This window comes from Amblyomma mixtum, chromosome 3 (genome assembly GCF_055824585.1).
Source record: "Amblyomma mixtum isolate Tamu chromosome 3, ASM5582458v1, whole genome shotgun sequence".
NCBI lineage: Eukaryota > Metazoa > Arthropoda > Arachnida > Ixodida > Ixodidae > Amblyomma > Amblyomma mixtum.
This window is the reverse complement of record NC_143014.1, coordinates 256,653,803-256,679,946: the sequence shown is the minus strand read 5'-3', so window position 1 is coordinate 256,679,946 and position 26,144 is coordinate 256,653,803. Positions and strand designations below refer to the sequence as shown.

Below are 26,144 nucleotides of genomic sequence, written 5' to 3'. Positions count from 1 at the left end.
GAAACGGGCTCCGAAGAGCTGCGCTCTGAAACACAATAAAAAAAGCGACCGCAGTCGCCAAGGACAACAAAAACTGCACATGCGGGAAGCCCGCCACGCACCAAGCGGTTCGGGGAAGAGGCAGTGGGTTGACCACAAGGCTTTCGCCAAGCACACTTTAGAATTTCCAAAGTGTCTTCGGTAATTATTTGTTCTGCAAATATCTTTGCTACTTATCTGCGAGTAATGTTGATAGGGTCCCTTTCTGTATTTTAATTGCTCTCTTATGCGTCGCTGGTTTTGCATGTGCGCTTCTTCTTTCGTATACACGAATGCTTCTACCTATGCCAACCCCCGTGTTTTTACAAGGTGTCGGCGTTGCTCCGTAGGCCACTACCTTTAAACCCCAACCACCAAACCTCTACACAAAGGGGAGGGGGGGTTTGCCACCTCTGTAGTGTGTAACTGCATGGCGCTGCACTGAATAGCCTAACTGCCTAACTTCTGCAACGCCTTTTTGTGTCTGCGCCAAGCCACACGTCGAAGTATGGCAGCCTTTACTAACAGCCATGGGTGAAGCCCGCTTGGTCCTTAAGATAAAACCAATCTAACGAAGTGTAGTGTGCTTCTCCCAATTTGCATAGACTTGTTTACGCAGAAGCAATGCTCACTTGTAATGCGGTCAGGTTGCAAAATCACATGTGGAAACAAATTCAACGAGTACACAGACCATTGTCACAGAACCCGACGCAGTTCCGAGCTCCGCCCCCAGTACGTAACTGTGCGCCATAATCCAAAAACGGAAGCTTCACGCGTATACGTATGCGGCGCCATAAATGCAAGAAACAAGGACAGAACGTTGGCGGTTAAAGAAACTTCATGCGATTTGCAGCGCCAGTGAGTGTTTGAAGGGGCAGTTTTCAATACGACTTGATGCGGCGAGTATTTTACGGTTGTATTTTTATGGGGTGCATGCTCGCAAACCCCGTAAAGACGACTCGTTAACTGATTGACATGAGCACACGACCTATAAGTGGCCTCCCAACGCTTCGCCGACGGCCGCTGATTCAAGTAGCTCGTTCATTTCACTTAAGAAAGCAAACAAAAAGTTTCAAGCGCGAACTTTCCAACAGTTAACCTGAGCCAGGAATCTTACCTCGCTAGTTGACCGATGTCAGGAGCAAGACTGTCTGTGAGAGGAAACACGGTCTTCATGCGCAGCAAGCATGGTATCTACTACTATAGGTTAACCACGATTCTGGATCGATTTCCTAGGAGCTAGTGAGCTTGTCTTGGGGACACGCCCTGCTAGCGCATCATTGTTAATGACCGTTAAGTCCTTGCTATTTCGGTGTGTGTGTGTGTTACAACGCATTCCTTACTTCGTTATTCATGACCCCATGCAGTTCGAATGGTCGAAAGTGATCACGAACATTTCCTACCCTTGTTTTCTGACGGGTAGCCTGAGCTGTCCTGTACGCTCTGGTTGCTCATCGCGTACTTTTCTTGCATTTAAAAATTTAGACACGACTGTTTCCTGCTAGAGGCATGCTTGACAAATCAAAACAGGTTCTGCAAAGAGCTTCGAGATGGAGAGCATGGCGTGAGAGGGCACAGTGGCACGAGAGGGAGACACACAGAACAACTAGTAAAAAAAAGAGCACTTCGTGTCAGGGTTCATGGGCGTGCGGGGGCCGCAGTCGAAGGCTCGGGAGAACTTGGCAAAGTTTGCGACAGCCTTGTTGCAGTCGCCCCTTAGTGAGCTGAAGTTGCGCGACAGGTTACACAAGCCGAGGCAGGCGGTGATGAAGAACACCTGATCTTCGGTGAACACCTTTGTGACGCGTCCCGGCTGCGGTATGTCAGCAGGTGCCGCCTCGTACACGGCGTGGGCTAATTCTAGCGCCGGAACCTCCGGTAAAAGACTCGCTCCCGAAGACGACCCAGAGCACTGGGCCGACTCGTTGGAGAGCGCGTCGATCCACTGCTGTGGCACCCACGAGTCTGGGTTGAAGTTGCCGTCAGCGTCCACTCTCAGTCCTGCCTGGTCGAAAGCCTTCACCAGCTGCAGAGCGTAAGAGAAACCTAACCCGCCATATAACATCGCCCTTGTTCCTTGGCCTGAGTTGGTGGGCAGATTAAGGGCTGCGGCCGATATGAGCACTCTATTGGAGAAATAATCGTATCTGAACAATGGCTGCACGTAGTCCAAAGGCAAGTCCAGTATCTCTTCGTACTCGGGTTTTCTCTGAAGTGCTCGCTTGGCTATCATGGAGCTCAGCCAGTGCTCGACCAAGGACGTTTCACTGGACGAGAAATTAGCGTGCACACCGCTCAGACCATCTTCGGTTAGCAGGTTTTCTGGTGGCCACAGGACTACCCGAGTGCTGTCGAGCTTTGAGGACGCAGTGCGTCGGATGGATTCGTCGGGAGCCCAGGACAGGTTGGACATTTTGTCACGTGCCAGTTGCGTCACGAGACTGAGATAGCCATCGATGGCCTTTCTGGACGCCGCTGTAAAACTATTAGCTACGAAGAGCGACTTGATCAGGAGCTGATACGAGCCGTCTACCTGAGCCGCACATAGCCTGTTGCGCCTAAGGGCGGACGGCCAGTCCTCCTCCTGTCGTTTTGGCAGTAGGTTAAGGTCTCCAAGTGGAGCAAACGCTTGTATGAAAAACCAGGATACGTGCATTAGCAAAGAACGTGCGTCAAACTTAGAAAGGATATTATCCACAGATTGCAGAAGTGCTACATCGCTGGTCATAATTAAGTCTGATGGATCGTAACCACCTTGTACTCGTGCGTTTAAGTTCAGCTCTCGTGTCCAGTCAACTGAAGACAAACTGGCCGTGACATTAGGAATGTCTTTTAGCAAGAACTGAGCCGGCGTGGCAAGTTCTGTGTCAAGGATCTCTTGAAGCTCTGCGAACACGCTCCGTTCGACACTTTCAATCTTCTCGATTTCGCCATCACTACGCCGAGGCTGGCCCACGGCGAAGGCGTCGTGGAACCTATTCCAGTAGGCCACAACGCCCTCCGATTTTATAACGAGTTCCTTATAAGCGATCCACAACGGGGCGAAGTCAGCTGGCCTGAAGAGCAGGGCATGCTGTGCTTTCTTTGGCGTCCTTAGCCGTTTCAGCCGAAACCAGATATTCAGCCCCCAGTTGTACGCCAGGTCCACGAGGACCCCGAAAGGGCTAGTGCCAGGGAGGGGATCGTCTGGCCATGGTATCTTTCGCTGTAACATGAACTGCCTCAGTAAAGAAGCAGAAGAACCATTTGCGCCACTGTTGGTCAGGCAGGCTTGCAGCATGGCTTGCGCCTTCGTTACCGCGGAAAATCGATGCGCGCCCCTCACTACCAACGAGTGGAATCCGTTGAACCAGGCCGCGACGGCGTGATAGGCCAGCGCCGATCCGTACGCGTGAGGGTCGTCGAGCGGCGGCCTCCACTTGGAGCAGACGAACGCTTCGAAGTCGCTGCACGGATCAACACTCCAGTTCACCTTGGCCAAAATGAGCTGCCAGTGATAGCGGCACTGGGGGCTCAGACACAGGTGGCCGTCCCGTTCCTGGGGCGCGGGCGTATGGGCCAGTCGAATGTAGGCCACCAGCGCGGCACTGATCAGCACGAGGACCAAGCAAGCCACTGCCGAGGCCAGAGGCACCTGCGGCCCAGCGGTGGCCGAATCGGGAGACGCAGCCTTCGAGGCCTGGAAAGAAGGCGCAGGGTAATGAAGCGGTTTCGCAGTTCTTGCTTTATTGCATTTACGTACGGCGTGCAATCAGCGAACCAGTGGGCCGGGCAGCTTGTTAAATATCTAATCCAAATCTATAGCAAGTTCAAACCTACAGCAGAAAACGAGTTCGTCGAAGCCTAAATATCTTCCGCCAGCGGCGACGCAGTAAAAAAAAACACTAACGATAGAAGCGCTTCGTCTTGGTCATAAGTGTCTAATGAATAATGAATAAGGTCGAGATGAAGAGATGAGGTTGGCCGTACAGACATGGACAAGCTGACCTGAACTGCCGTAGCGACTGTGAAAACCTCCCGGTCTCTCCGTGCAGACACGAAAATACGAATCAACAGAGAGATGACCACACATCGAGAAGAGGCGCTTCCTTCCACCCTCATGCCGGTGTTTCCCTCGTTATCGAGATATATGCTCATCTATAGCTTCATAACGCCACCGGTAGTTGTCGATCATCGCGCCGTCAGTTCTGGTTATCTTCTCCGTGATTCTACAAATTAGCAATAGGCTTTAAAAGACAGGAACTTCTAATCCTCTCTGCTCCTCTTCTTCGCCTTGTGTTGTGTTTCAGCCTGTCGAAGAAATACACGTTTAAGTTCGCTTCGTGCATAAAATCTGAAATTCAGTGATAAAGCGTAAGCGTTGTGACTTCCTTTTAAATTTTCCGCCCCTTTCACCCCTTCCTTAATCCCTATTTTCACACTACTGTACAGGTGCATATCTACAACAAGGCTGCCGCCACTCCTTCCCTTATAACTGCTTAAAACGCACGCCCTCTGTGGCTTCGGCACAGCGAGGACGCTCGCACCTTGAGCAGCGCAGGAAGACGCGCAAGTTGTCAGTTTTAGTCCATGAAATATCGAGCACAGACTTGCAGACGTTTGCGGCCAGCGTCACTGTCGCGTGCTCCCTCCGTGCATCCCGTCCGCCTGTTTGGGGGCAGTCACCTCCCGGCTACGTGCAGCGCCTGAGAGGCGTCTGAAGCGTTCGGCGGCGTCTCACGACCGCGTGCCCCACCATACACTTTACATGAAGCGCGAGGCTCGAGGTGCGTCCAGGGGTGTGTCGCGTGTCCAGGGTGAGCTCGCGCCTGTAGACGACGAAGTCATAGCGAGGCACGTGCAAGGGCCGGTCAAGTGATCGGAGTTGGTGGACGAACTTGTCGGCATCGGGCAACGACGCAGATTCAACTCTCACTGCAGTGCTTAGAACCCAGTTGCACTCTCAGCAACCACGTGGGGCTGGAAACGGAGAGACACAGTGGCGCTGGTTTGTACTATCGGGTATCGAAGTCACCAGGATACGGAAAACAGATGATCTGTGCGCATAACTGACTTGTCTGCAAGCGATCACGTCATTTGAATACCGCACATCACAGCGCGTAACCCTAGCGCTGGATTAAAGGGAAAGGGCCTCACCTCTGACGGCAGGAGAAGGGGGCCCATTTATTCTAACCTGCTTAGTATTTGGAACCACAGGCAATGGAACTTCGTGCGACACGTATGAAGCGAGAAACCCGGGACGAGGAGACGGGCCCCCCCATAATGTAACTTCGTTTAGCCGAATCAGCTGGAGACAGCCGGTCGAGTTGAAAAAATAGGAATTCACCGCCACCCCGGAGGAAGGGGGGGTGGTGTGGAGGGGGGGGTGTGGGGGGGCTTTTTTACCAAGCGATATATGCGTTTGCTTACGGATTGCAGCAGGGTTTTCGTGGTTTCCATGTCTATCTTCCCGTACAGTGGCATCTGAAGGTGTACTGTGTTTGAGAATCCTGGCGTAGACATAACATCCGCTTTTACAGAAAGCCTCGCGGCCAAGCATTCCGCTTGCACTGCTTTCATATCCCCTTAAAAAATGATTAATTAATTTTTAAAACCATAAATATATCCGCTAATATGCGATGCGGTGCTAGATGTAAAAAATACTTGATTTGCGCCCTCTGCGTGGCTTAGAAATGTCAGGAAATGCAGCGCTTGAGTGTTTGGTTTGGTTTATTGGGGTTTAATGTCCCGAAGCAACTTAGGCTATGAGGGACGCCGTAGTGAAGGGCTCCGGGAATTTCGACCACCTGGGGTTCTTTAACGTGCACTGACATCGCACAGCACACGGGCCTCTAGATTTCGCCTTCATCGAAATTCAGCCGCCGCGGCCGGGATCGAACCCGCGTCTTTCGGGTCAGCAGCCGAGCACCATAGCCACTGAGCCACCGCGGCGGGGTCGCTTGAGTGTCACAAGTATGATTAGAGCAGGGTAGGAAAAAACGAAACCAGAATGCGCTGCGGCGTTTGAAGAAGCGTCTACTTGTGCGAGTATCATATGCAGGCGGTTGAGAAAATAAACGCGTGCAGTAGAATGCTTCTCTCAGCTATACGGGTGGATTGTTCGAGCTCGAATTTCGCGCAGATTTGGTCGTCAGAGCTTTAACAAATTGAAAAACAAATCAGGCTGGGCTAGCTTCTTGGGAGTCCCAAAGTTCACTTTGTGCTCCGGCGGCCGCCAGGAAAGCGAAACACTCGTTTATGGGTATATGTTTAGGTTCAAGGAATTTAACGTCCCAAATCAAGTCCGGCTATCGGAACACCGTAGTGGAAGGCTCCGGATAATTTCGACCGCCTCGGGTTCTTTAAAGTACACTGATATAGCTTAGTGCACGGGCCTCTAGAATTTCGCCTCCAGCGAAATGCGACCGCCGCGGCCGGGGCGATTTATTTTGTTCGTTCTTTTTTCTTGGGATTGGTTTTGTAACGCCAGGTCAACTTGAATTTTTGAGGAAATAAACGGCGCCTCACTTCTAGGTGGACAACTGAACCTCGTCTTAAGGGGAGGGAGGCAGGTGTGAATGAAAGGAGAGAAAGAGGTGCCGTTGTGGAGGGCTCAGGAACAATTTAGACCGCCTGGAGATTAACGGGCTCTGAAATCGCGCAGCTCATGGGCGCCTTTTTGCATTTCGCCTCCATCAGAACTCGGCCGCCGTGTGGCTCGGTTTGAACCTGGGTACTCGGCTCAGCGCCGAGCACGCTGACCAGTGAACCAGGACTTAAATCCTGCTTTTAAAATGTGCCCCACGAAGGCAGTAATAAACATTCATCGTGTAATCAAATTAATATTATTAACTTTTAATAACGCCCTCTCGGGGCGTTAATTAACGAGCGTTTCTATTCCACAGTCACTGCCGGAGTACCCAGCTCAACTGCAGGAAGCTAGCTCAGCCTTTTTTTTTTATGCGTTAGCGTTAAAACAGTGCTGTGAATGAAAACCAGTCTGTTGGCTTGTGTACGGCGTCACTGAAAGAGGAGTGGAGGCGACGCGCTCCAATGCAGCCCCGCAAGTTGTCGGTCGGCTCACGTGCCTCTTCTGTGGCGTTCGGCGCTCGAACACAGACGGACACGTGTCGCGCGTTCCAAGAGTCGTGTTGAGTTTTGTGCGCTGTAAAGCTAGTCCTAATGCGTTACTGTTGCATGAATTACATTTATTGCACTTCATTCCTTCCAATTTGGTGGAATTACAATGAAACTTGGGATATATTCCAATAGTGTAGGGGGCAGGGCAATCAGTGGAGGGAAAGGAGAGGGGGCCTACATGCGCATTAGCCCAGGGCCTCCATTTTTCTTAATCCGGCCCTGCGCAGCCCTGACTACGCAGGGCGTTCTCGCCATTGGAACGATGTCGTCATTGGTAGCCGCTCACGCATCCTGGAGACCTTTGTCCGCCATATACTTGAGTGGCGGCCTCTTCTATTGGACTCGCGTGTACCGCGCGTCCCACACTCGACGATCGCAAAAGAGCGCTTGCTTGTAAGTCTATACTGCTGATGCCACGGCGGCACGATACACACGCCGGCCACTGATGGCGAAGGAAAGCGCATCCGTGCATCGTTCTGTGGAGCAGCGGGCAGCTGTGCCGCATGTGGCCCCGCAAACCGCTTCTTTGCCTTAGCAACCAGCTTCTACGTGGACGAGGACTGGCGCTCCCTCATCCTGTGACGCGCCGAGTGTGTGCCGAACAGCGCTGTACGCACCGTTCCAAAGCGAGCGTGCAATGAAGAGCTACCGATGTTAGCGCGATAGGGTTAAGGGTCCCGTTCAGCGGAGAAACCGTCGCAGTTGGCGTCGGCGTGTCGTGGAAATCGGGATTGGTCGAGAGGGTCCTGGCATCGCAAACGCGTGACCTCGCTCTTCTAATTCGAACACCCCGCAACGATCATACAGCACAGCAGTGAAGATGTCACTGCACAAGTACTCGACGTCATTCGTGATGTTATTCTGCTGCCCTTACGTACGGCCTCTAAGGAAGAAAAGCAACTGCGTTGTAGAAAAAATGGTCGCGCTTCGATTCGATCGCTGCCCCTCTACTAATGAGGAACGTTCGCTCGACTTCGCTAAAGGAAGGCCGTGTATGTATTTTGGCAAATAATAATAATAAAACAAGATAAAGCAAAACGAAATAACGAGAAGTGTCCGTGTCTGCGAAGTGGTATGAAAAAGGAACCTCAGGCAGCTGAAGGGACCCATTAACTCCAACGCGTCATACTTTCAAGGCTTTCGAGCAGGTAAGGTTTGTTACATCCCGCAGCCGGAAAATTTCGTTTCGTTAAATAGACATGGAAGCCGTAAAATTTCTGAAGGAACTTGGAAAAGGGCATCGTGTTTTTGCTTTATAGACTGTTTTCTATTAAGACTTATAATTAGTGTTCAACGTTTTATCCACGACGGCACGGTGCTTGAGCGCTACGTTTCCAACAGTGCAATGGTTTCTATACCCTGCAGTTTTCATGCGCCTTGCGATCGTGGCTGGAAGGGCTAGCCGGTAAATTCATGGCAGCGAAACACGCAAAATAGCGCAACTTTTAAGACAATCTGCAGAGAAAGGGCGAAAAAGCACCAACGCGCGGTGGTGTTCGTCTTTTATCTGGTCCTTGTCTCAAAAGTCGCGCTGGTTTCCATTTTTCGCTGCTTTGCATATGTTTCTCGTTGCAACCGAATTTCTCAAAAAACGCAAGAGTTTGTTTACCGTCCACGCGAATAGAGGCGGGTGGTGCCCCGCGAGTGCGTAGTGTCGTTGTGTGCTGCGTTTCTGTCCACCGCGAAGCGTAAATGCTCGCGAGTGCGCATTGTGGCGTGTGTGTACCGCAACAGACATATGTTAAATAACTAGCAAGGAGCAACAGTGCCGTGCATAAGGAACGGCGTCACCTCTGCTTGTAAAACAGACTTCGAGGCTTCGTTTTGTTGCAAAATATGAAATTCGTCTTACTGTACAAGTACTGCGTGCAGAGATGCCGGGAAAAATACGGCGGAAGGCCTAAATGACGGCGTTTTCGTCCCATAAAGACAGATGCAAATTGATTAAAGCAGCTTCAGACTGCGCCTACAAAGTCGCCAGCTCTGTGCAGTAGAGTAGCACCATCTGCAGGCCATTTTTTTATTTTTCTTTGTTAGGCAGTGTTTTTCCACAGTTATTTCAGGCCCACAGCCCCGGGCTAGAACGAAGTGCGGCCGGTTCGTCTGGGCCGTCTTAAGAGTAGCATACGTCACATCAACCCTAAACGAACTCCTCTTATGCATCGAGTGCACAGGCGTCACGGTTGCGCTCGCCACTGCACAAAGTAGGCAAAATGACATACGCTTTCACCAACTCGAAATCCATTGCTTACTTAGGGTCAGTGCAGTGACATGCGCAATATATTTAGGGGAGAAGATTTCTTATACATTGCTGTTAATAACATTTTCAAGCAATGAATTTCAAAGAGAATATGGAATTCTGTCCGATGTGCTGCGCAACACCTGAGACACCTGGCAGGTGGCTGTAACACCTTCGAACTGGAGCCACCGCTTTCGCCTGGAGAAAAATGATGTTGCGCAATCATGACACCGGAATGGTGATCGATTTAAAACTGCCTCATAGTGGAACAGTTGCGAAGAAGGAATGTAAAGCGGACTGTGAAAAGAAAAAGTAATTTATTGGCTTTTTGATGGTTTATTCCGGTTGCCAAGGCAAAGTTCGCATGATTTTCTGCAAACAATGAGCCATTCCGCTACCTCAGTAGTTCGAAATATCAGAAGAATTTCATTTGAAAGTGTTTCATGCCCTGCTTTGGCTCAGTGGTTATGGCGCGCGGCTGCTGACCAGAAAGGGCTCTAGGAATTTCGATCACCTGGGGTTCTTCTGCACGCCGCAGAAACTATCGATACCTTCAATCGCGAACATTGGCGGTCGGCAGAAATAAAAGCGATAGGGAAGGGCGATAAGTCATAGGAAGTACAGATTGTAAATGACAAAAAAAAGGATTGTGGAGAGGTAAAAACAAAAACAAAGCTATTTACATCCTATTTACATATTTCTTCCAAACATGCAGACTCGAAAGTATAAGCAACTGCACGAGTAAAAGTGCCGTATCCCAGATTTACCCGCACAAGTTCACTGACATAAATGTTTATGTGTATGTGAGGAACGGAAAGGCGCAGACGCTTCCTAATGAAAGAGATCAAAGAGGGGCGGAATAGGAGACAGAAACAGGCACCGTAGTGGAGCGCTCTGGAATATTTCGACCACAGTGGATCCGTTAGTGTCCACTGACAACACACAGTATACGCGGGCGTCGTTTGCATGGCATCCGCCGAAATGCGGCCGGGATTCAGTCCTGCGACCTCGTGTACATCAGCAGAACGATATCACCACTGAACGGGTAACGCTTATAGGAGACTCACGCTGTCCTTGCTCTTGGCCCTACGCTGCGACCCCTTCTGGGCGCCGCCTCTGCCAGTGGCGTTGGTTCCGCACCGGGACCGTCGGACAGAAGGGGCGCGATCGGCCCGAGCCGAGGACGCGTCTGCCGCCGACTGCGCCGTTGCTCTCTTGCTGCTGCCGCCTGTGCGCTCTGGAAGCCATCGGGCAGAAGAATACTGTCAGCGAGGAATGCACGACTCTGGTGCACTCGGAGCCACACATCGGTAAACTGGAGCTGAGTGCACCACTAAGTCCTCACTACGATCGGTACAGTCCGTGGGGTCATCGCCTACAGCCGTAGCCGATGGCCTTGTGCAGTTTTGTTTGTTTATTAATTAGTGCGAGATATATGTCGCAGTGCCACAAAAGCCGGCGCCCGGAATCTGTGGCACGAAATTCGGAGGATGCCACAACACATCTAAGTGAACATGCATAGTCATGAATGATAAAACGTAACGTACTATCACCTATGAAAGTCCTGACTCAGTCATTCTGCGACGTATCATGATTCAGCACTTTACAAGTAACATTCAGTAAGTTGTACAGAGTTTGTACAGAGTATGCGTAGTGATGACGCATAGTCATGACGCATCACTCACCACTTTACTTATGCAATGTAGCATGACTCAGTACTTCACAAGTAACGTAATGTGAGGTGCATAAAGTTTGTACAAACATTACGCCTAGTTATGCCTCGTAGTCACAGTCATGACTGATGATTCAGTCATTCTGCAAGGTAGCATGACTCAACACTTTACAATAAACATAACGTAAGGTATATAGAGTTATTACAAAGTATGCATAGTCATGGCCCATAGTCTTTCTGCAACGTAGCATGCTTCAGCAATTTAACGCTTTCGCATTTTCACACATAAGCGGTCTTAAGTGTCTGTGCCGAATTTTTATAATAACCTCAAGGAAGTAATCATCTCTTTTGAGGAACAAATGGTTGTGGCAACGCACTTAGTCCCCGGAGTACAAACCATTGTAGCACATCTTTGGTTTTTTTTTTCTAGGGTTAGTTGTGCGCAGAGGTGAGGTGAGGTGCTGTGCAATGGCGTACTCGCGAAGAGCGAACCGGTCTCAGTAACCTCTCGAGCCTCTCTATAATTTTAGCCGTTTCCGCAGTCACCTTTGCTTCAGCCCTAGGCGAATGCGACTGAAACCTGCTACCCCGTCAATGCATTTAGAAAGGCTCAGTGGACCGAGCTAAACTGGTGGGATTAAACGGCGACCAGGGGCGGTAAAGGAGCAATCGATAAATATGGCTCCTCTGTCATCCCGAACATACATGGAGCGGTGTTTTTTAGAGTGTTAGCTCTTACTACTTACTTTCATCAAGGACGCGTCGGTCTGCAATGGACGTCAAATTCACCTGAACAGTAACCACGCGACCACGTTATATCACACAGCAACAGGGGGCGCGTACCGCCTCCATTCATGCCTATACTTACCATTCGTTACGTATATGCCAGTATGGCGGCCACCCCTCCCCCCCCCCCCCCCCCCCTGGACCACCATTCGCGTAAATTTTGAAAGCCACCCGTTTGACGCAGAATGTACCAAGTGGTGTCAAATGACTTGGCATGTCCAGATGGTAAAATGACTAATGTAGATGAAGCCCAAAATATGTGCGGGATTCGCAACGACGATCTCTCCGCCTCCGAACTGCGCATCCCGAGGACCGCCAGACGTCCATTTCGGCCGAACCATTTGTCGCAGGGGATTCCGGATGGTATCAAACGAGTCGTCGTGTTGTGATGTACACGTTTATGGAATTTATCAACTATATAACGAGGAAATATACCGGACATAGCGAAGGTGGCCGTAAACAGCGTCCTGCAACGCTGCCAGGGAGTTCACAGAACGCCATCACCCGTTCGGCTCTACGCCTTGCTCGTCGGTAAATTTGACTTTGAGGAAAGGAAACGTATCTGTCTCGCATATCTCGGTGGACACCTGAACCTCGCCGTAAGGGAAGGGAGGAAGATGAGAGTGAACGAAGACATTGTATTTACTAGACGCGCCTTTGTTCATTCCAAACCATGGAGCTGGCATAGCGAAGTGGTTAGCGTGCACGTCTGGCACTCCAGCTGACCCTGGTTCGATTCCTCAACTCGACCGATTTCCTACTTGGTTTTATTTATTTGTTTAACTTGGAGCATCACTATACCATCTCTTTAATCGGTTGCATGGTTACTAGCCAAAGTACAATTGGCCCCGTTCGAAATTCGCGCACTGTGACGTCACGAGCATTTCGACCAATTGAAAAGCGTGACATTTTCGTCAACTCCTGCTTACAACGATGAGGGATTAAAGGCTGCCGCCTTGAAATAATTCTGCAGCTGGTTGCAGGCAAGCAGACTAAAGCAACGCCAATGCATTGAACAGGCCAGTCTGACATAACCAAAAAATTTAAAAAATTGCATGCCCAACAAAATTTCACAAAATGTACCCCGTTACTAAATGCAGTGAAATGACGAATGTTTAAAGGACCTTGAAAGTACTCTTACACGTTGATATTATTAACTTGCCTCATTTTTAGTAAAAAAGCATTATCTTTTGACCTTTATAATTATAATAGTTGTTGATTACTGTGGTAGGTTTTTCTGCCTGCTTCATCCTTATTGTTCGGAAAAAATAAATTAGCGTTCCACTTTGCTTTCTTGTACTCCTTCTTCATAGATTCGGCTGAGGTCGCAGTATCAAAACAATTCGCGACTCCTGGATTATTTTGAAGCAGAGGTTATAGGCTGATTCGCTGTCTTCTAGCTGAAATTATTCGCGGCATCAAGATTTGCGAAACTTGTCCGCATGCGATTTTTGCCTATCTTATTTTCCCTATCAAGTCGCCGACGCACTTCAGCCGCCGACCTGCCACATGGCACTGCTTAGTAAAACGCTTTGCCATTTCCAGTGCGGTTGCTGCAGTTCGGCGCGTCGCACCCAGTCATAGCTGACGACTGCGTCCGTCACTACCACTGGAGAATACCAAACCTGACGCCACAGGTGTGCGCGGAAAATGTGTGAAATGCGCGGGCTCACAGCAGGCGTCGAGCTGACAAGGGTTCACTCGGCACTGCGCCTGTGAAGTCCGCTTCTCCGCGAAGTGTTTAACACTTCACGCCACGAAAATCGTGTGATCGCCTCTCGGCGAATGGCGTTCGGAGCGGCGAGGGAAAACAGACGCGCAACTCTGCTCCCTGCGGGAGCCTATATAGGAACACTGCTAAGAAAGGATGTTTCCGGAGAGGTAACATTCGAGGATATCTGGATTTGGTCTTCTCGACGTTTGCTGAGCACACCGTTGTAAACACTTGAAGCTCGCGTAGCTAACGATCTTAAGTAGGAAACTGAGGCTGTGTTGGCTGAAAATTTTTTCTATGCAAACAGATTGCGCAGACAAAAGCAACGCCGCTAGGCTTATTGCTTTTGATGGCCTTCTCCCGTAAATACATTCATCGAGCTGCCTAAAACGTCACTTCTGAATCCGAAAAACTAGGCGGTGTCCTATCCCGCGCTTACATGCCAGTCACCATTTTTCCGCGAAAAGTATTTCCAACACGCTTAGGTTTCTCTTCTTAAATTATATCGATTTTGTGCGTAAAGCTAATTACTATAGCAGAAGTTGGAAACAAATTGGAAGACGAAACGATTTCATGAGACGGCTTGTACCTGACGCTTTTTCGTGAAAATTGGGTATCGAGCATATAGACATGACTAACATTCCCCGCTGAGATTTCAAGAGCAGTGAAGCTGATTAACTGCGTTTGTTTCGTTCTTTTACTGTCTAAATGTCCGCAACGCTGATTTCACATCACAGGTCGCTGAGAAGAGCGTGAGAGACGGTAGATGGTGGTTTCGTCTCGGAGCATCATAAAGCATGAAGTGGCAGCTGAGAAGACACATTCAGATTGAGAAGTTAAACATCCAGTGTCAAAAGCCAACCTAAGAACCGAGAAAATGATGCCGGTACACTACTTACTGGATAATGTAGAGGAGGGATCAGGGTGCAGTCTATCGCAGTGCGATGCCGCTTTAGAAAATAGTGTGACTCTGAATATCTCGGTTTTGTCCCTAGATTCTTTGAAATGCATTGTCCGTTCTGGACAAAAAAAATGCTTTGGCGGCTAGTAGTGTTGCGCACGCGTGCTTTCAGTCCCGTGCAGAAAAATTGGAGGGGACACTTAAGCTCCGTCTTAACGGTATAACGCGATAGCGTAATGGGTTAATTCTAACATGTGCAGAAGGTGAATCTCTACTTTACATTCATAGATCCGTGGGAGTCCTCGTACCCCTCCTACTGCAGTGGTGCAGCGGTTCAGCGATGCACCACTTCCCTGCGATGGCAGGTGGTGCTCCCAGCGGTGGGCCTTGTGCGGTCCACGTTGCTCTTCCGGAGCGACCAATCATTAATTTAACTTCCATCTGCAACGGCGGGCAGTGTGCTCACAAGCCTGTGGGCGGGTTGTGATGACGCGGCAAGGTGACGTATCCTATAGGTAGCCCACCTACCTCCTATGTTTCTCTGAGCGCCACATGACGGTGTCATGCTCGGGATTTTTCGCTCGCAACGCCGACGCCGGATTTTCTGAGTAAAGGGGCCTATAACGCTATCACGTTAAACCAGAGCAAAATTGGCCGCCCCCTTTCAATGAGAGAATTTCTTTCTTTGAAAGCACCAATCCTTACTTAACTGAACACTATAGCGCATCCCCCACTAACCTCGTTTATGATCCCCGCTCCACATTCCCATCCTATAGCGCGTGCCCAGATTGCCCCGTAGACTTTTACCCTCCCTCATAATCCTTATCCCTTATCATAAAAGGATAAGTGCTGGGGTGGCCCTTATCCCTTCGTTAACGTGTCGACTCTCAAAAAGACGCATACAGAACATGTCCGAAATGTTCCACGCCAGCCTTTGAAATGGACGTCCGGCCCCAGCTATGGGCGTGTCCAGGAACAAGAGCCTCAATGACAACAATGCTTAATGAATTTTGGCATGCCATGTCCTCTCCATGCGGCTACAGGACAATGATAAGAGCAGGAGCCTGCCCAGATTCCTGCATGAGGATAGCCTTGATGATGTAGACCGTCCCAGCAATGCCACATGGCAAGTCCTCGAACTGAAAAGAGAGCATCGCATTAGCCATTCTCTTTGAAGCGACAGCTTCACTCTGCTAGGTAAAGCCGGTTAACGCCGTGTCTGCAGCACGAGCTTCGGGAGCGCTGCCCACCGGATAGTGAGCAAAGTGCCCACCGTGGCAGGTGGCAGTTCAATTAATTATTGGTCGCTAGGGAAGAACAACCTGGGTCGCACAAGCCCCACGGGTGCAGCACCTGCCATCGCAGAGCACTGGCGCATCGCTTAGCCGCTGCACCACTGCGCCAGGAGTGGTACGAGGACTCCCAGGGATCTACGAATGTAGAGTGAGAATGATCAGTTCCGTATATAAGGGCATTAGCCCATTAACGCTATCGTGTCATATCCTTAAGGTAGGGATTAGGTGTCCGAATTTAAACTAAGCAATCATGTTGAAGGACTATATAGACAGCAACTTTTTGCCTTTCTTTTCTTCTTTAAAACAATGCGTTAGACATTAGTATACATGGATCACCCCGCGGTGTTCGCCTATGACCTTTAATCAATGTATAATTGACTTTCTTCTCTCATGCTGTTTCGTTGTCGGATACATTAACCGAACGTTGGTTGTGATGTATAGTTGAACTTTAGGTCACGTGAGGCAAAAAAGGGCCATATAACTGCTGGTACGTCATTTGTTGTTATTCTACCTCTTGAGTCTGGTCTAAGTGCTGTAATTAGTTCAAACCGTGTATCAGTGTATATATTGCAGTTCTTCGGTGCCTCAGGCGACCTAAACTTCAACTGTACATCACAGCCATGGTTCTGTTGATGAAATAGAAACAGCGTGAGAGAAGAAATACAATAACAAATTATTTAGTGGTTGTAAGCGAATACCACGTGGTCATCCGCGTCTATAATCCTCCAAAAGCACCACAAGTGATAGCGCGCATATGTTACGTTTGTTTGACCTAACCAAGCTAAATCGTCTGTCAATTTCTTTTTTAATAAACAAAAAATGGTTAATGCATGCATTGTGCTCGTAAGACCCAAAAGTTGCCCCTAAATCCGCCCCAGGCAGGTGTGACCTTCGTTTGGTCGAGAACGTACCTTGATGCATCAGCATCGAAAGGCATAGCAGAACGGATAAAACATTAGTACAATCTCATTAACAGCACTCGAAATAAATTTAATAGGAATTACAATTATTCCGTATTGCATCCGCATTAATTTTTGCTTGAACGATCACGGGAGGAAAAATAATCGCCAGGCACGCAAAAAAATTAGCTGCGGTTTAACAACTGCTGAACGTGGTTAAATAGCGAAAGCTATGGCGTATCGGGCAACTGTACGCGGCTTGGCGTCTATAACGTCAAGTCCGTTCCGGACACCGGATAGGCAGCGCGCCCACCCTGCCACCCTGGCTGGTGGCAGTTAATGGTTGATGGCGAGAGTTTGCTCACCCACACCGTTAGCGCTGTGGCTGCTTGTCTGCCACAGCGCTAAAGCATTCAGCCAGCGCCATCTTGAATTCAGCCCACATCTCTCTCTCACCACCCCACCCCACAATGCGCGATTCACGCGTTCACTGACCCAGGGAGCCAGTCATCCGCACTTCCTTTCCTTACATTCATCAGAGTCTGAAACGTTGTCAACGCCAACGCCAATGAACACATTGAACGCCGACGGCCTATGGCTTCAGTGCCGCGTTTCTGACATAACGGTCGTCAATGCCAACGCATGAAGCTAAAATCTGTCACTACCGCCATGTAGCTTAAAGCTCGACTGAGATGTCTACTGTCCCAGAGGGCCAGTTATGCGCCTTTCCTTTGCGTTCGAAGCTCCCGATCTTCATAGGTTTCGTCGCTTAAAGCGCGACTAAGGTTTCCACTGTCACAGGGGGCCGGTTATACGCCTTCCATTGGATTTGCTTTATCTGAAGGTCAAATGAAAGTGAAATCTCCAGACACGGTGACCTTGGCTTTAGCTAGCGTAGTGAAATTTTCGGTTCAGAAACTTGATTCATTAACTGATTGGAGTCGAACTTGGTGAGTTCTTTCTTCGCAGGTCATGCGGGCCTACCTGGCAATCCACTTACCAGATCCATGCTGGGCGGCAGCCTGCGAGTCGGCGTCGCTTCCCACGCCGCGGACAGCTTCGGGCGAAGGCGATGGCCTGCAGACCGCCGACGGCCGAGCAGGCGCCACGCGTCCTGCGGCGTCGACACCAGCCAGACTCTGCGCCAGCGTCGACTCGCGACGCTCGCTGGACTGCGGCGAAGCCTCGAGTGGCTTGCCCTGCTCAGTTGCTCCAGGACAGGTTTCCGGTGGCTTAATCATGGTCAGTTCACCGCTCTTGCATGGTGGTCTCGTGGACCTTCTGCGCTTGTCATCTTTGGCTTGCGTCGGGTCAGGCGGCTTCATTTTCTTCTTCTTTTTCTTCTTCTTCTCGATATGAAAATGGCACATACCCCAGGGTTGCCAGATGGTTCCGGCCTCTGGTAGCCAAATTGGCCTGCGTAGTAGCCCAAACGTAGCCAAAAGCGAAAATTTTGCGTAGCCCAAAAGTAGCCATTGGATTGGATTGGAGTAAACTTTATTTGTGCCTGCAGTTGGGCGCTCGCGCGCCCCGACGAGGGCCTACGTCGTCTACGAGGCTGCCGTTACTCGGCGCGGGTCTCCGCTCGCCGTTGCCGGCTCGCTGGGTCCCTGCCTTTCGAGCGCCCCGAGGACCTGCTGGACGGCCCATAGCTGTTGGTCATGGTCGTTGCTCTTCGCTGCTGCCTCCAGCCGCGGCGGGATTGTTCCTGATCTTGCTTCCCTTGGATTTCTGATGCAGTCCCACAAGATGTGTGTCTGATCTGCCGGCTCCCTCCGGCAGACTCTACACGTATCGGTCGGGTAGGTCTCGGGGTAGCCAAAAATATTTGCTTTTGGGACGACATTTCTTAAGCATATTGAATTAATTTTCGGCAAGAATATTTACATATTAGATTTCTTTTCCGTCTGAGGTGGTGCCCACGGTGTGTTCTTTCCGTTGTTACATTTCGCATCCCTCATGCGCGCTAACCACTACGACTAACCAGGTGCGCTAACCAGGTCCTCAAGATGTGTGCGGCAGTAGGCCATATCACCTGAGGCGGTTTACGACAGCCAGTCTGCACGCGGAAAAGAACGGCGGCGCTATATAACGCAATCGCAGCTCTGGATTATAAATATTTCATCTTTAAAATGATCGCGCGCACATTACACACATCGACAGTGAAAATACCTTGCTCTATACTTACGCAGCCTCACATTTCAATTTTATGCATTAAGAGAAAGGTTCTTGCTGAGAGCGTCACCTCAAAGCACCTAGCATGCGCCTTCTTGAAGCTACATTCCACGATATGCATGAGCTCAGAATAAATTAAGGATATGTGCCATTAGATGATAATCTATGTCGATTTCATCTTCAGTCTAACAGTACGTTCACAATAATGAGAAAAACATTTTAACCTTGAATTCCGGCTCCTATTTCCATTTCTTTTTGTAGTTCCGGATGTACATAGCCAACTTGCCCATTCTGATTAAAGTTCTCGTAGCGACGGATCTAATGCCATGTCATGCCACTAACTTCCGCCGTCCTCGTTCTTACAGTGGGTTCCGCGCCGCGCCAAAGGATGACGCCATGGCACCGCATGAATGCACGTGGATTACGCAACGGACACGGCGCTCTCGCGTAGTTCGCGATGAATATCGAGGGCTGCACGTGTTCCGCTTGAGGCTGCAGAAAAAGCGTAGGCTCTTGCGAGTGGCGCGCTTGGTGTGTCCACCACGAGATTAGGAAGAAACAGAAGAATACCTTATTAATGCGTAAGAATTACTTGCCTCATGCGTATCTTGAGCAGAATGTGTTCGCAGAACCAGAATAAACAATACAAGAAAAGAACATGCCTGGCGGTGGGTTTCCAACCAGCCACCTACCGCAGCCGAAGCGGACCCCCAAACCACTAGGCCACGTCTACGGTTAACGATTAATACGTGAGGATCACGAAACCGCGCAACAGAAGCGAAACAGTAGCATTTAATGCTTACGCATTCGTACCACGTAGGGACTTAAGCTCTCTTTGTGTTTTACCTCTATTCTGGTACCATGGGCACCCGTGGTACACCGACAATGGGAGAACGCTCACGTGTGCAGACGGCAACAGTCTATGTTCGGTGGCGCGCGGGCGTGGGTGGCGTTAGTTCGCGAATTAAGTGTAATCTATAGGCCGTGAAGTGTTTCCTGGGGGCAACTTTCACGTAGTGTCCACTGTTTATAAAAGAAATCGAAAGGCCATGATCCTTGGCCGCCTGACACACACAAGGTTTCTCGAACACAGCGTTTACAAATTGTCATTTTGTAGCAGACGCGCTTAATTTCTTTAGCCTGCAATAGCCTGCATTTTGATTCCAACATGCCTTTTATTTCTGTCCCTGCGTTATTGTAACAGAGCACATTATAACTACGTTAACTTTTTTTTTCACGCATAAAAAAGATGTAGCCAAAAAGTAGCCACATAGCCAAAACGAAATTTCTGACGCCAACTCGGACAAAAAGTAGCCCAATTTGGCTATTAATAGCCCAATCTGGCAACCCTGACATACCCGCGCGGGGGGATTGGCCAAGGTACGGTGGTGAATGCCAAGGAGGTGTATGTGCGGGAAAAAAAGCTAAGTAAAATAGTAGAATGTTTGAAATTAGAAAATATGTATGAATTGTTAAAAATCTTTAATTAATAAACAAATTAGATACATCAGGAATAAAACAAAACAAACCAAATCAAATACGCTTTTTGGACATTCGGTGGAACTTTATATGGATTTAAAAGGGTAAGCGACCAGTTGCAACGATGTAATCATGAAGGTAGCCGCAAATAGTGCTTAACGAGAATCCCGTGGCGCTCGCACCAAACGAGAGCAGAACGGGTAGAGACAAAGGGAGTCCTAACCTCGAAAGAGGGACTTCCAAATACTGTTTTCTCTGAAATGCGAACCGCCGGCAAGAGAGGAGATAATGGTGAATTGTTTCAAATTCTCCGCATGTGTTACAAACGTTTGTAGTAGCGAACCCGCATCTGCATAAGTACAAGTTGAGGTGGGGGATTCTGCATCGTCAAAGTGTCATGGACACTTCACACCGCCTTGTCTTACATGATCGGACATTCCATGAGAACTTTAAATGTTGAAAGTCCACGGTATTCAGCAACGGATCACCCAAGCTGGTTGATATATGTTGGAACCGCTGGAAACGGGAGGTCTCCAACATAATAAGGTGCGGTACGGGATATATTACAGGGGCAGTGAGAGCTGACCTTGCCAATAAATCAGCCACCTCGTTGAAATAGATTCCCGAATGACCAGGTACCAAGACAAAGCGGACCTCTCTTACTGTGCGCGGAACAAAAAACCTAAGGGAACGCATCAATAGAGAGGTGCCGGAAGATTGGAGAGAGACTAAAACTGAAAGGCAGTCTGCAAGGATAAGTACCCGTGCTACATGCGTCGGAATTTTAAGAAGAGCCAAACCAAGTGCCAAAAACTCTGCAAAGAATACAGAAGTGTAATCCGGGATACGAACGGAATAGCTGAAAGCCAGATCCTGTGAATATATCCCAATTGCCGCCTTCTCACCACTCCCGGAAGCGTCAGTGGAGAGAACAGAATGATGAGGAAAATGCTCTAAGTGCTCAGCCAGGAGACCAATTAGGATATTTGCAGGCATGTGTTTTGCATGGGATGGAGAGATATGGTCGTAATAGAAGACGGGATCAGCCTGCGTGTCAGCAACTCTTTGCAAGGAGGTCAGATCGACCTGAAGCGGGGCCAACAGGTTCTGCGTAAACCTAACTTGCGGGAGCTGATAACGTGGCCAATGAGTAGAGAAAAACAGGTGTGGGTGGGATAGAAAAATGGGAGTATTAACACCGGAGGCCGGGTCAAAGGACGTGAGGAAAGTACGCACCGTGAGTAGTTGGAAGCGGGAATATAGATCGGGAATACGGGCTTCCAGATAAAGGAGAGCATTGGAAGCCGATCTTGGGAGCCCTAGGCATAGCCGTAGGGCACGCCTTTCCAGTAAGGCTAAAGGCTGCAGCTTATAGTTTGCGCTGCCAGAGAACAAGACGGAACCGAATTCCAGAATTGGTCTCATATAAGCCTTATAGAGAAACAGTAAGGTGTCGCGACGCATGCCAAAATTTTTTTGCCTACCCGTGTCAGCCGGCCTAGAGCACGTTTGCTTTTAATAACATTATTCTTAATATGCTGGCGCCAGTCCAAACTTGGGTCGTAAGTAACAGCTAGGTATTTAACCAACTCCACCTGCGGAATTGGGGTGGAACGGTAGACTAGCGAGATGTACAAAGGGGTGTCTGGGGGAAATACCAGCACGCCACACTTGCTGACATTAAGTGATAAACTAATTTGGTCCCTTTCCTCTTCGTCGCCTTCGTGCGTGGTGATCGCCATTTTTTTTAATTCAGAGGTTACATGAGTTGAGCACGAGAATGCCACATCAAGTAAAAATCCTCTTTTTCGTGCTCCGCGTTAAGTAGACTGCCAGTCACGGATGTCAAGCGTGAGTGCCGAAGGCTCACCACGCCTAAAACAAGCCTGCAAAAAATTGCGTTCAGGCACGCTTTGGAACAGTTAAGCATCCCGTGAGTCATGCTTAGGAAGCGTGATTATTACAGCGTGAAAATATGCCACGCATAGAGCAAGCGTAAAAAAGCCACCGACACTCACGCTTGTTAAGCGTGAAAAACTGTATAGTGTACTGGTAGAAAACTAATGCACGTGGAAGACGCAGGAGCGATCCGGTTCCATGAGGCGCCAACTGCGTCTGCGAAAGGGCAAGTGTGTGCTTGACAGCTGCCGCCATCTGTCGCGTGCTTCTGTCATTAAGAAGAACTGCGCGCGAGGAGTAGGAGCTGTCGGTTTGTTTTCAACCAGTGCAGCTGCCTCACGTGCTCACAGCGGCTGTGTGAAAGGTACAACAGGCGCATCATGCGCGGATGCTGTGGTTGCGGTACTGGTTGGTGATCGAGATATAGGTCAGGGTGATTTACGGGCAGCGAGCGGCTACACTGAATCATTGTGGGCACTGCCAGTTGAGCCGCTCCTGTGCCTTGCTGTAGCCGCACGGTTTGCGGTGTGCAATGACCTCCGGCGATGCTTCCGCGGTGCCAAATGGCGCTGTGTCATTCGCAAATAGTGCTCATACAGTGATTCAGCACCACAACTCCCTGTCCACAAATCATGCACGCCACGAATGCCGCAGCGTCCACACTCGTGGGGCTCTCGATCAACTGGTCTTCAAACCAGGGCTTCAGACAGAAGTCGCAAGCGCAGCTCGGAGTTGCTATTCGGCACACTAGACAAGCGTGATCGGCTCTGTACATAACTAGTTTCCTGTCGGTTTCAGTTGCTTCTGCAAAACTTGGAAGGGACACTTAACCTCCGCCTCAAGGGAATGACGCGATAGCTTAATGGTTAATTGCGACATATATGCAGGTCATTCTCTGCATTGCATTCATAGGTCCCTGAGAGTCTTCATACACCTACTGGCGCAGTGGTGCAGCGGTTAAGTGATGCGCCACTGCCCTGCGATACCAGGTGCTCCCAGCTGTGGTCCATCTGTGGCCCAGGTGGATCTTCCCGAGCGACCAATCATTAATTTAACTGCCACGTGCTAAGATGGGCAGTTTGCTCACTATCCGGTGGACAGTTTGTGATGACGCTGCAAGGTCAGTTGGCTGGTCATTTTTTGCTCACAACGCCGGCGCCAACGCCAACAGCGCCGACAACAGGGCTTTTAACGCTCTCCAGAAGCTGCTGTTCTTCCGGGCGAGCGAGTGAGTACTTTTGCTGCGTGGTGCACAATCACGCATGCGCGCAGAAGGCTGTTTTAAAGCGAAGGCTTTACTAGCCTAGCGGCGCCGATTTTCCTGTGTCTGCACGAGTGACCTTGACCAGGAGCAGTGTAGCTGCGTAAGTAACCACGCGACGTACTACGTGACTAGCAGCAGCTGCAGCCGCGCGCTCCGCCGTCACCGCGGACGCTGCCCGCTGCCTATCCAGTGTCTCGCTATGGAACAGGCCTGGATACCCGTCTGTGACCTACCTACACTACTTACATGGTTTACACAGTTTACATGGTTTGCATTTGTGTTTTCATGTAGCCTCTACTCCAGTATGTGTTAATGACATGTGTTGGTGTGTAGGTTTCAAGACACGAGTTTCACGTCTACTCACCGCGATGCGAGTGCCAGCCGGTGTGTGTGGACATCACCCATGAAACTCATTGTATTATGCCATCATCAGCTTCATTCGCACTTTCTCTTTTTTTCTTTCCCCTTCCCCTGTGTGCAGTAGCAGGCCACGGCCATGTGACCTCTCCACCTTTTCCTCTCATTAAAACTCCCTTCTCTCTCTTTCTCTCGCTACGGCCGAGCCAAGTCAGCCGGAGCCGACTTCCTCGAGAGTGCGTACTCGCAGGCGTCAGGCTGAGTCTAATCATCAGGTGGACATTGCCAACCGTGCGAGGAATTTATCAATCGAGAACTAAGCTTAAACGCGCCAAAAGGGCAGCCGAAACCGATGAAGAGCGGGAGCTCGAAAGCGAAGGCGTACAACTGGCCCCCCGGGACAGGAGACACCTCAGTCGCGCTTTAAACTACGTGGCGCCAGTGACAGATGTGCACTGCATGCGTTGGCATCGACAAAATTGTGGCAGAAACGCGCCACTGAAGCTATAGGCCGCAAGCGTTCATTGTGTTCATTGGCGTTGGCGGGGACAACTTTCTAGACTTCGATGATTTTGAAAATAGGAAGGGCGCATAATTGGCTCCCTGGGTCAGTGGACGTCTCAATCGCGCTTTAAAGTACGTGGTGGTGGTGAGAGAGAGATGTGCGCTGCATGTGTTAGAGCTGTCTGCGATGTGGCAGGTACGCGGCACTGCAGCAATTGGCCGCAGCGTGATTTCACGTTGGTTACAGAAGCGTGACTTTCGCTAGCATAAGCAGGGTTAGCTGAACTAAGCCGCAACCATTTTTTAGCTCTGCAATGACTATGCATTGAAAACTTCGGATATAAGTGATGAACCTCTAGTTTTTTTTTATCACTAATGGTCCGTACTTTTCAGAAATCTAAAAAACAACTGGCAGAGTCATTAAACAGACTGAGGGCACCACCATCAAATTATAGTCCTCAGTATAAATCGATTATCTGGCTGTTTCTGGCTATGTTGACATTTTCCCGGCAGCGAAAGACGCAATTATCGCCTAGCAAATTAGATTTAAAAATCTTCCTGCCAGTCGATTCTTACTCGTGACCTCCTTGCCGAAAAGGACACGTTGCTAACATTTGCCAACAAAGGCGACACCCGTAGTTCGTTTCTTTTTTGCTTTTTCTAGCTTATAACCGCTGTTTTTTCAGTGAGAATGGCCTCTTTGTAATTGGAACGCGGTGCCCAGTCTAACACTGGTCGACTTCTTATTAACGAAAATTTTTTATGGCACAATAAATATACTCTAATAAGGGAGTAATTACTCATTGACGTCCACCCGAGCGCAGCCATACGGCCACAAAGGAAAGCTATACAGCTTTCACAGAATCTCCGTAGTTAAAGAAAAATTCGTCCTGGTCCGGGGTTCGAACCCGGGACCACCGCTACACCGGAGCAGTCGCTCTACCAATTGAGCTAACCGGGACGGCAAGCTTGTGGTAGGGCGAGAGCGAATTGATCTATAACTCGAAGTGGGAACAGTGTTGATCAAATATTTAGGGGAATCCCCCAAGGTGGAGTAGATTTGTAATAAGGGAGTAATTACTCATTGACGTCCACCCGAGCGCAGCCATACGGCCACAAAGGAAAGCTATACAGCTTTCACAGAATCTTCGTAGTTAAAGAAAAATTCGACGTGGTCCGGGGTTCGAACCCGGGACCACCGCTACACCGGAGCAGTCGCTCTACCAATTGAGCTAACCGGGACGGCAAGCTTGTGGTAGGGCGAGAGCGAATTGATCTATAACTCGAAGTGGGAACACTCCACCTTGGGGGATTCCCCTAAATATTTGGTCAAATATACTCTAATTTTGATGACATCTGAACGTCCAAGGACTATAAAAGCGCGCACAGATACGCAGGCGCATACAGTAAATCAAGAGTATGATTCAAAACTGTTAATCACTTGCCAGTTAAGCATTACGAAATTCGAACAGTAAAGGTGTCCTCGTTTTGGCTGCAATCTCCGCACCAGTTCACGAGGTGCAGCGGTCTCGAAACCGATTTGACAGTACAGCTAGCGCCACCTGCATTTCGGCACTCGATTTTACTTTGTGTTGCACGAGTTCTGCACTTCTGCACAATAGCCTCCCGGCTGGTTCTCTTCTCGTGCAAGTAGTGCAATTGGTGCTTGGCGAGCACAGTAGCAGACAAGTAACAGATGGCTCCGTGGCCATGCTTGTTTTAGTGAGTGGCGTTGAGAAGGCCGCATACCCGTGCTGGAAGCGGCATCTGTGCAGTGCACTCATCAAACAGCTGAAATGACAGTGCGCGTACTTGCTTGCGTG

At 49.6% G+C, this 26,144-nt stretch overlaps 1 protein-coding gene across 1 annotated transcript; it reads right to left on the bottom strand.

Annotated features, from left to right (window-relative positions):
* Positions 1-1,624: 1,624 nt before the first annotated feature.
* Positions 1,625-17,968, bottom strand: LOC149354482 (endothelin-converting enzyme 1-like). The gene is made up of 3 exons (XM_089575986.1): positions 17,644-17,968; positions 10,444-10,613; positions 1,625-3,697 (listed from the first exon to the last, which is right to left on the bottom strand). The coding sequence occupies exons 1-3, from the start codon at positions 17,966-17,968 to the stop codon at positions 1,625-1,627; spliced, it is 2,568 nt and encodes an 855-aa protein (XP_089432112.1).
* Positions 17,969-26,144: the final 8,176 nt, after the last annotated feature.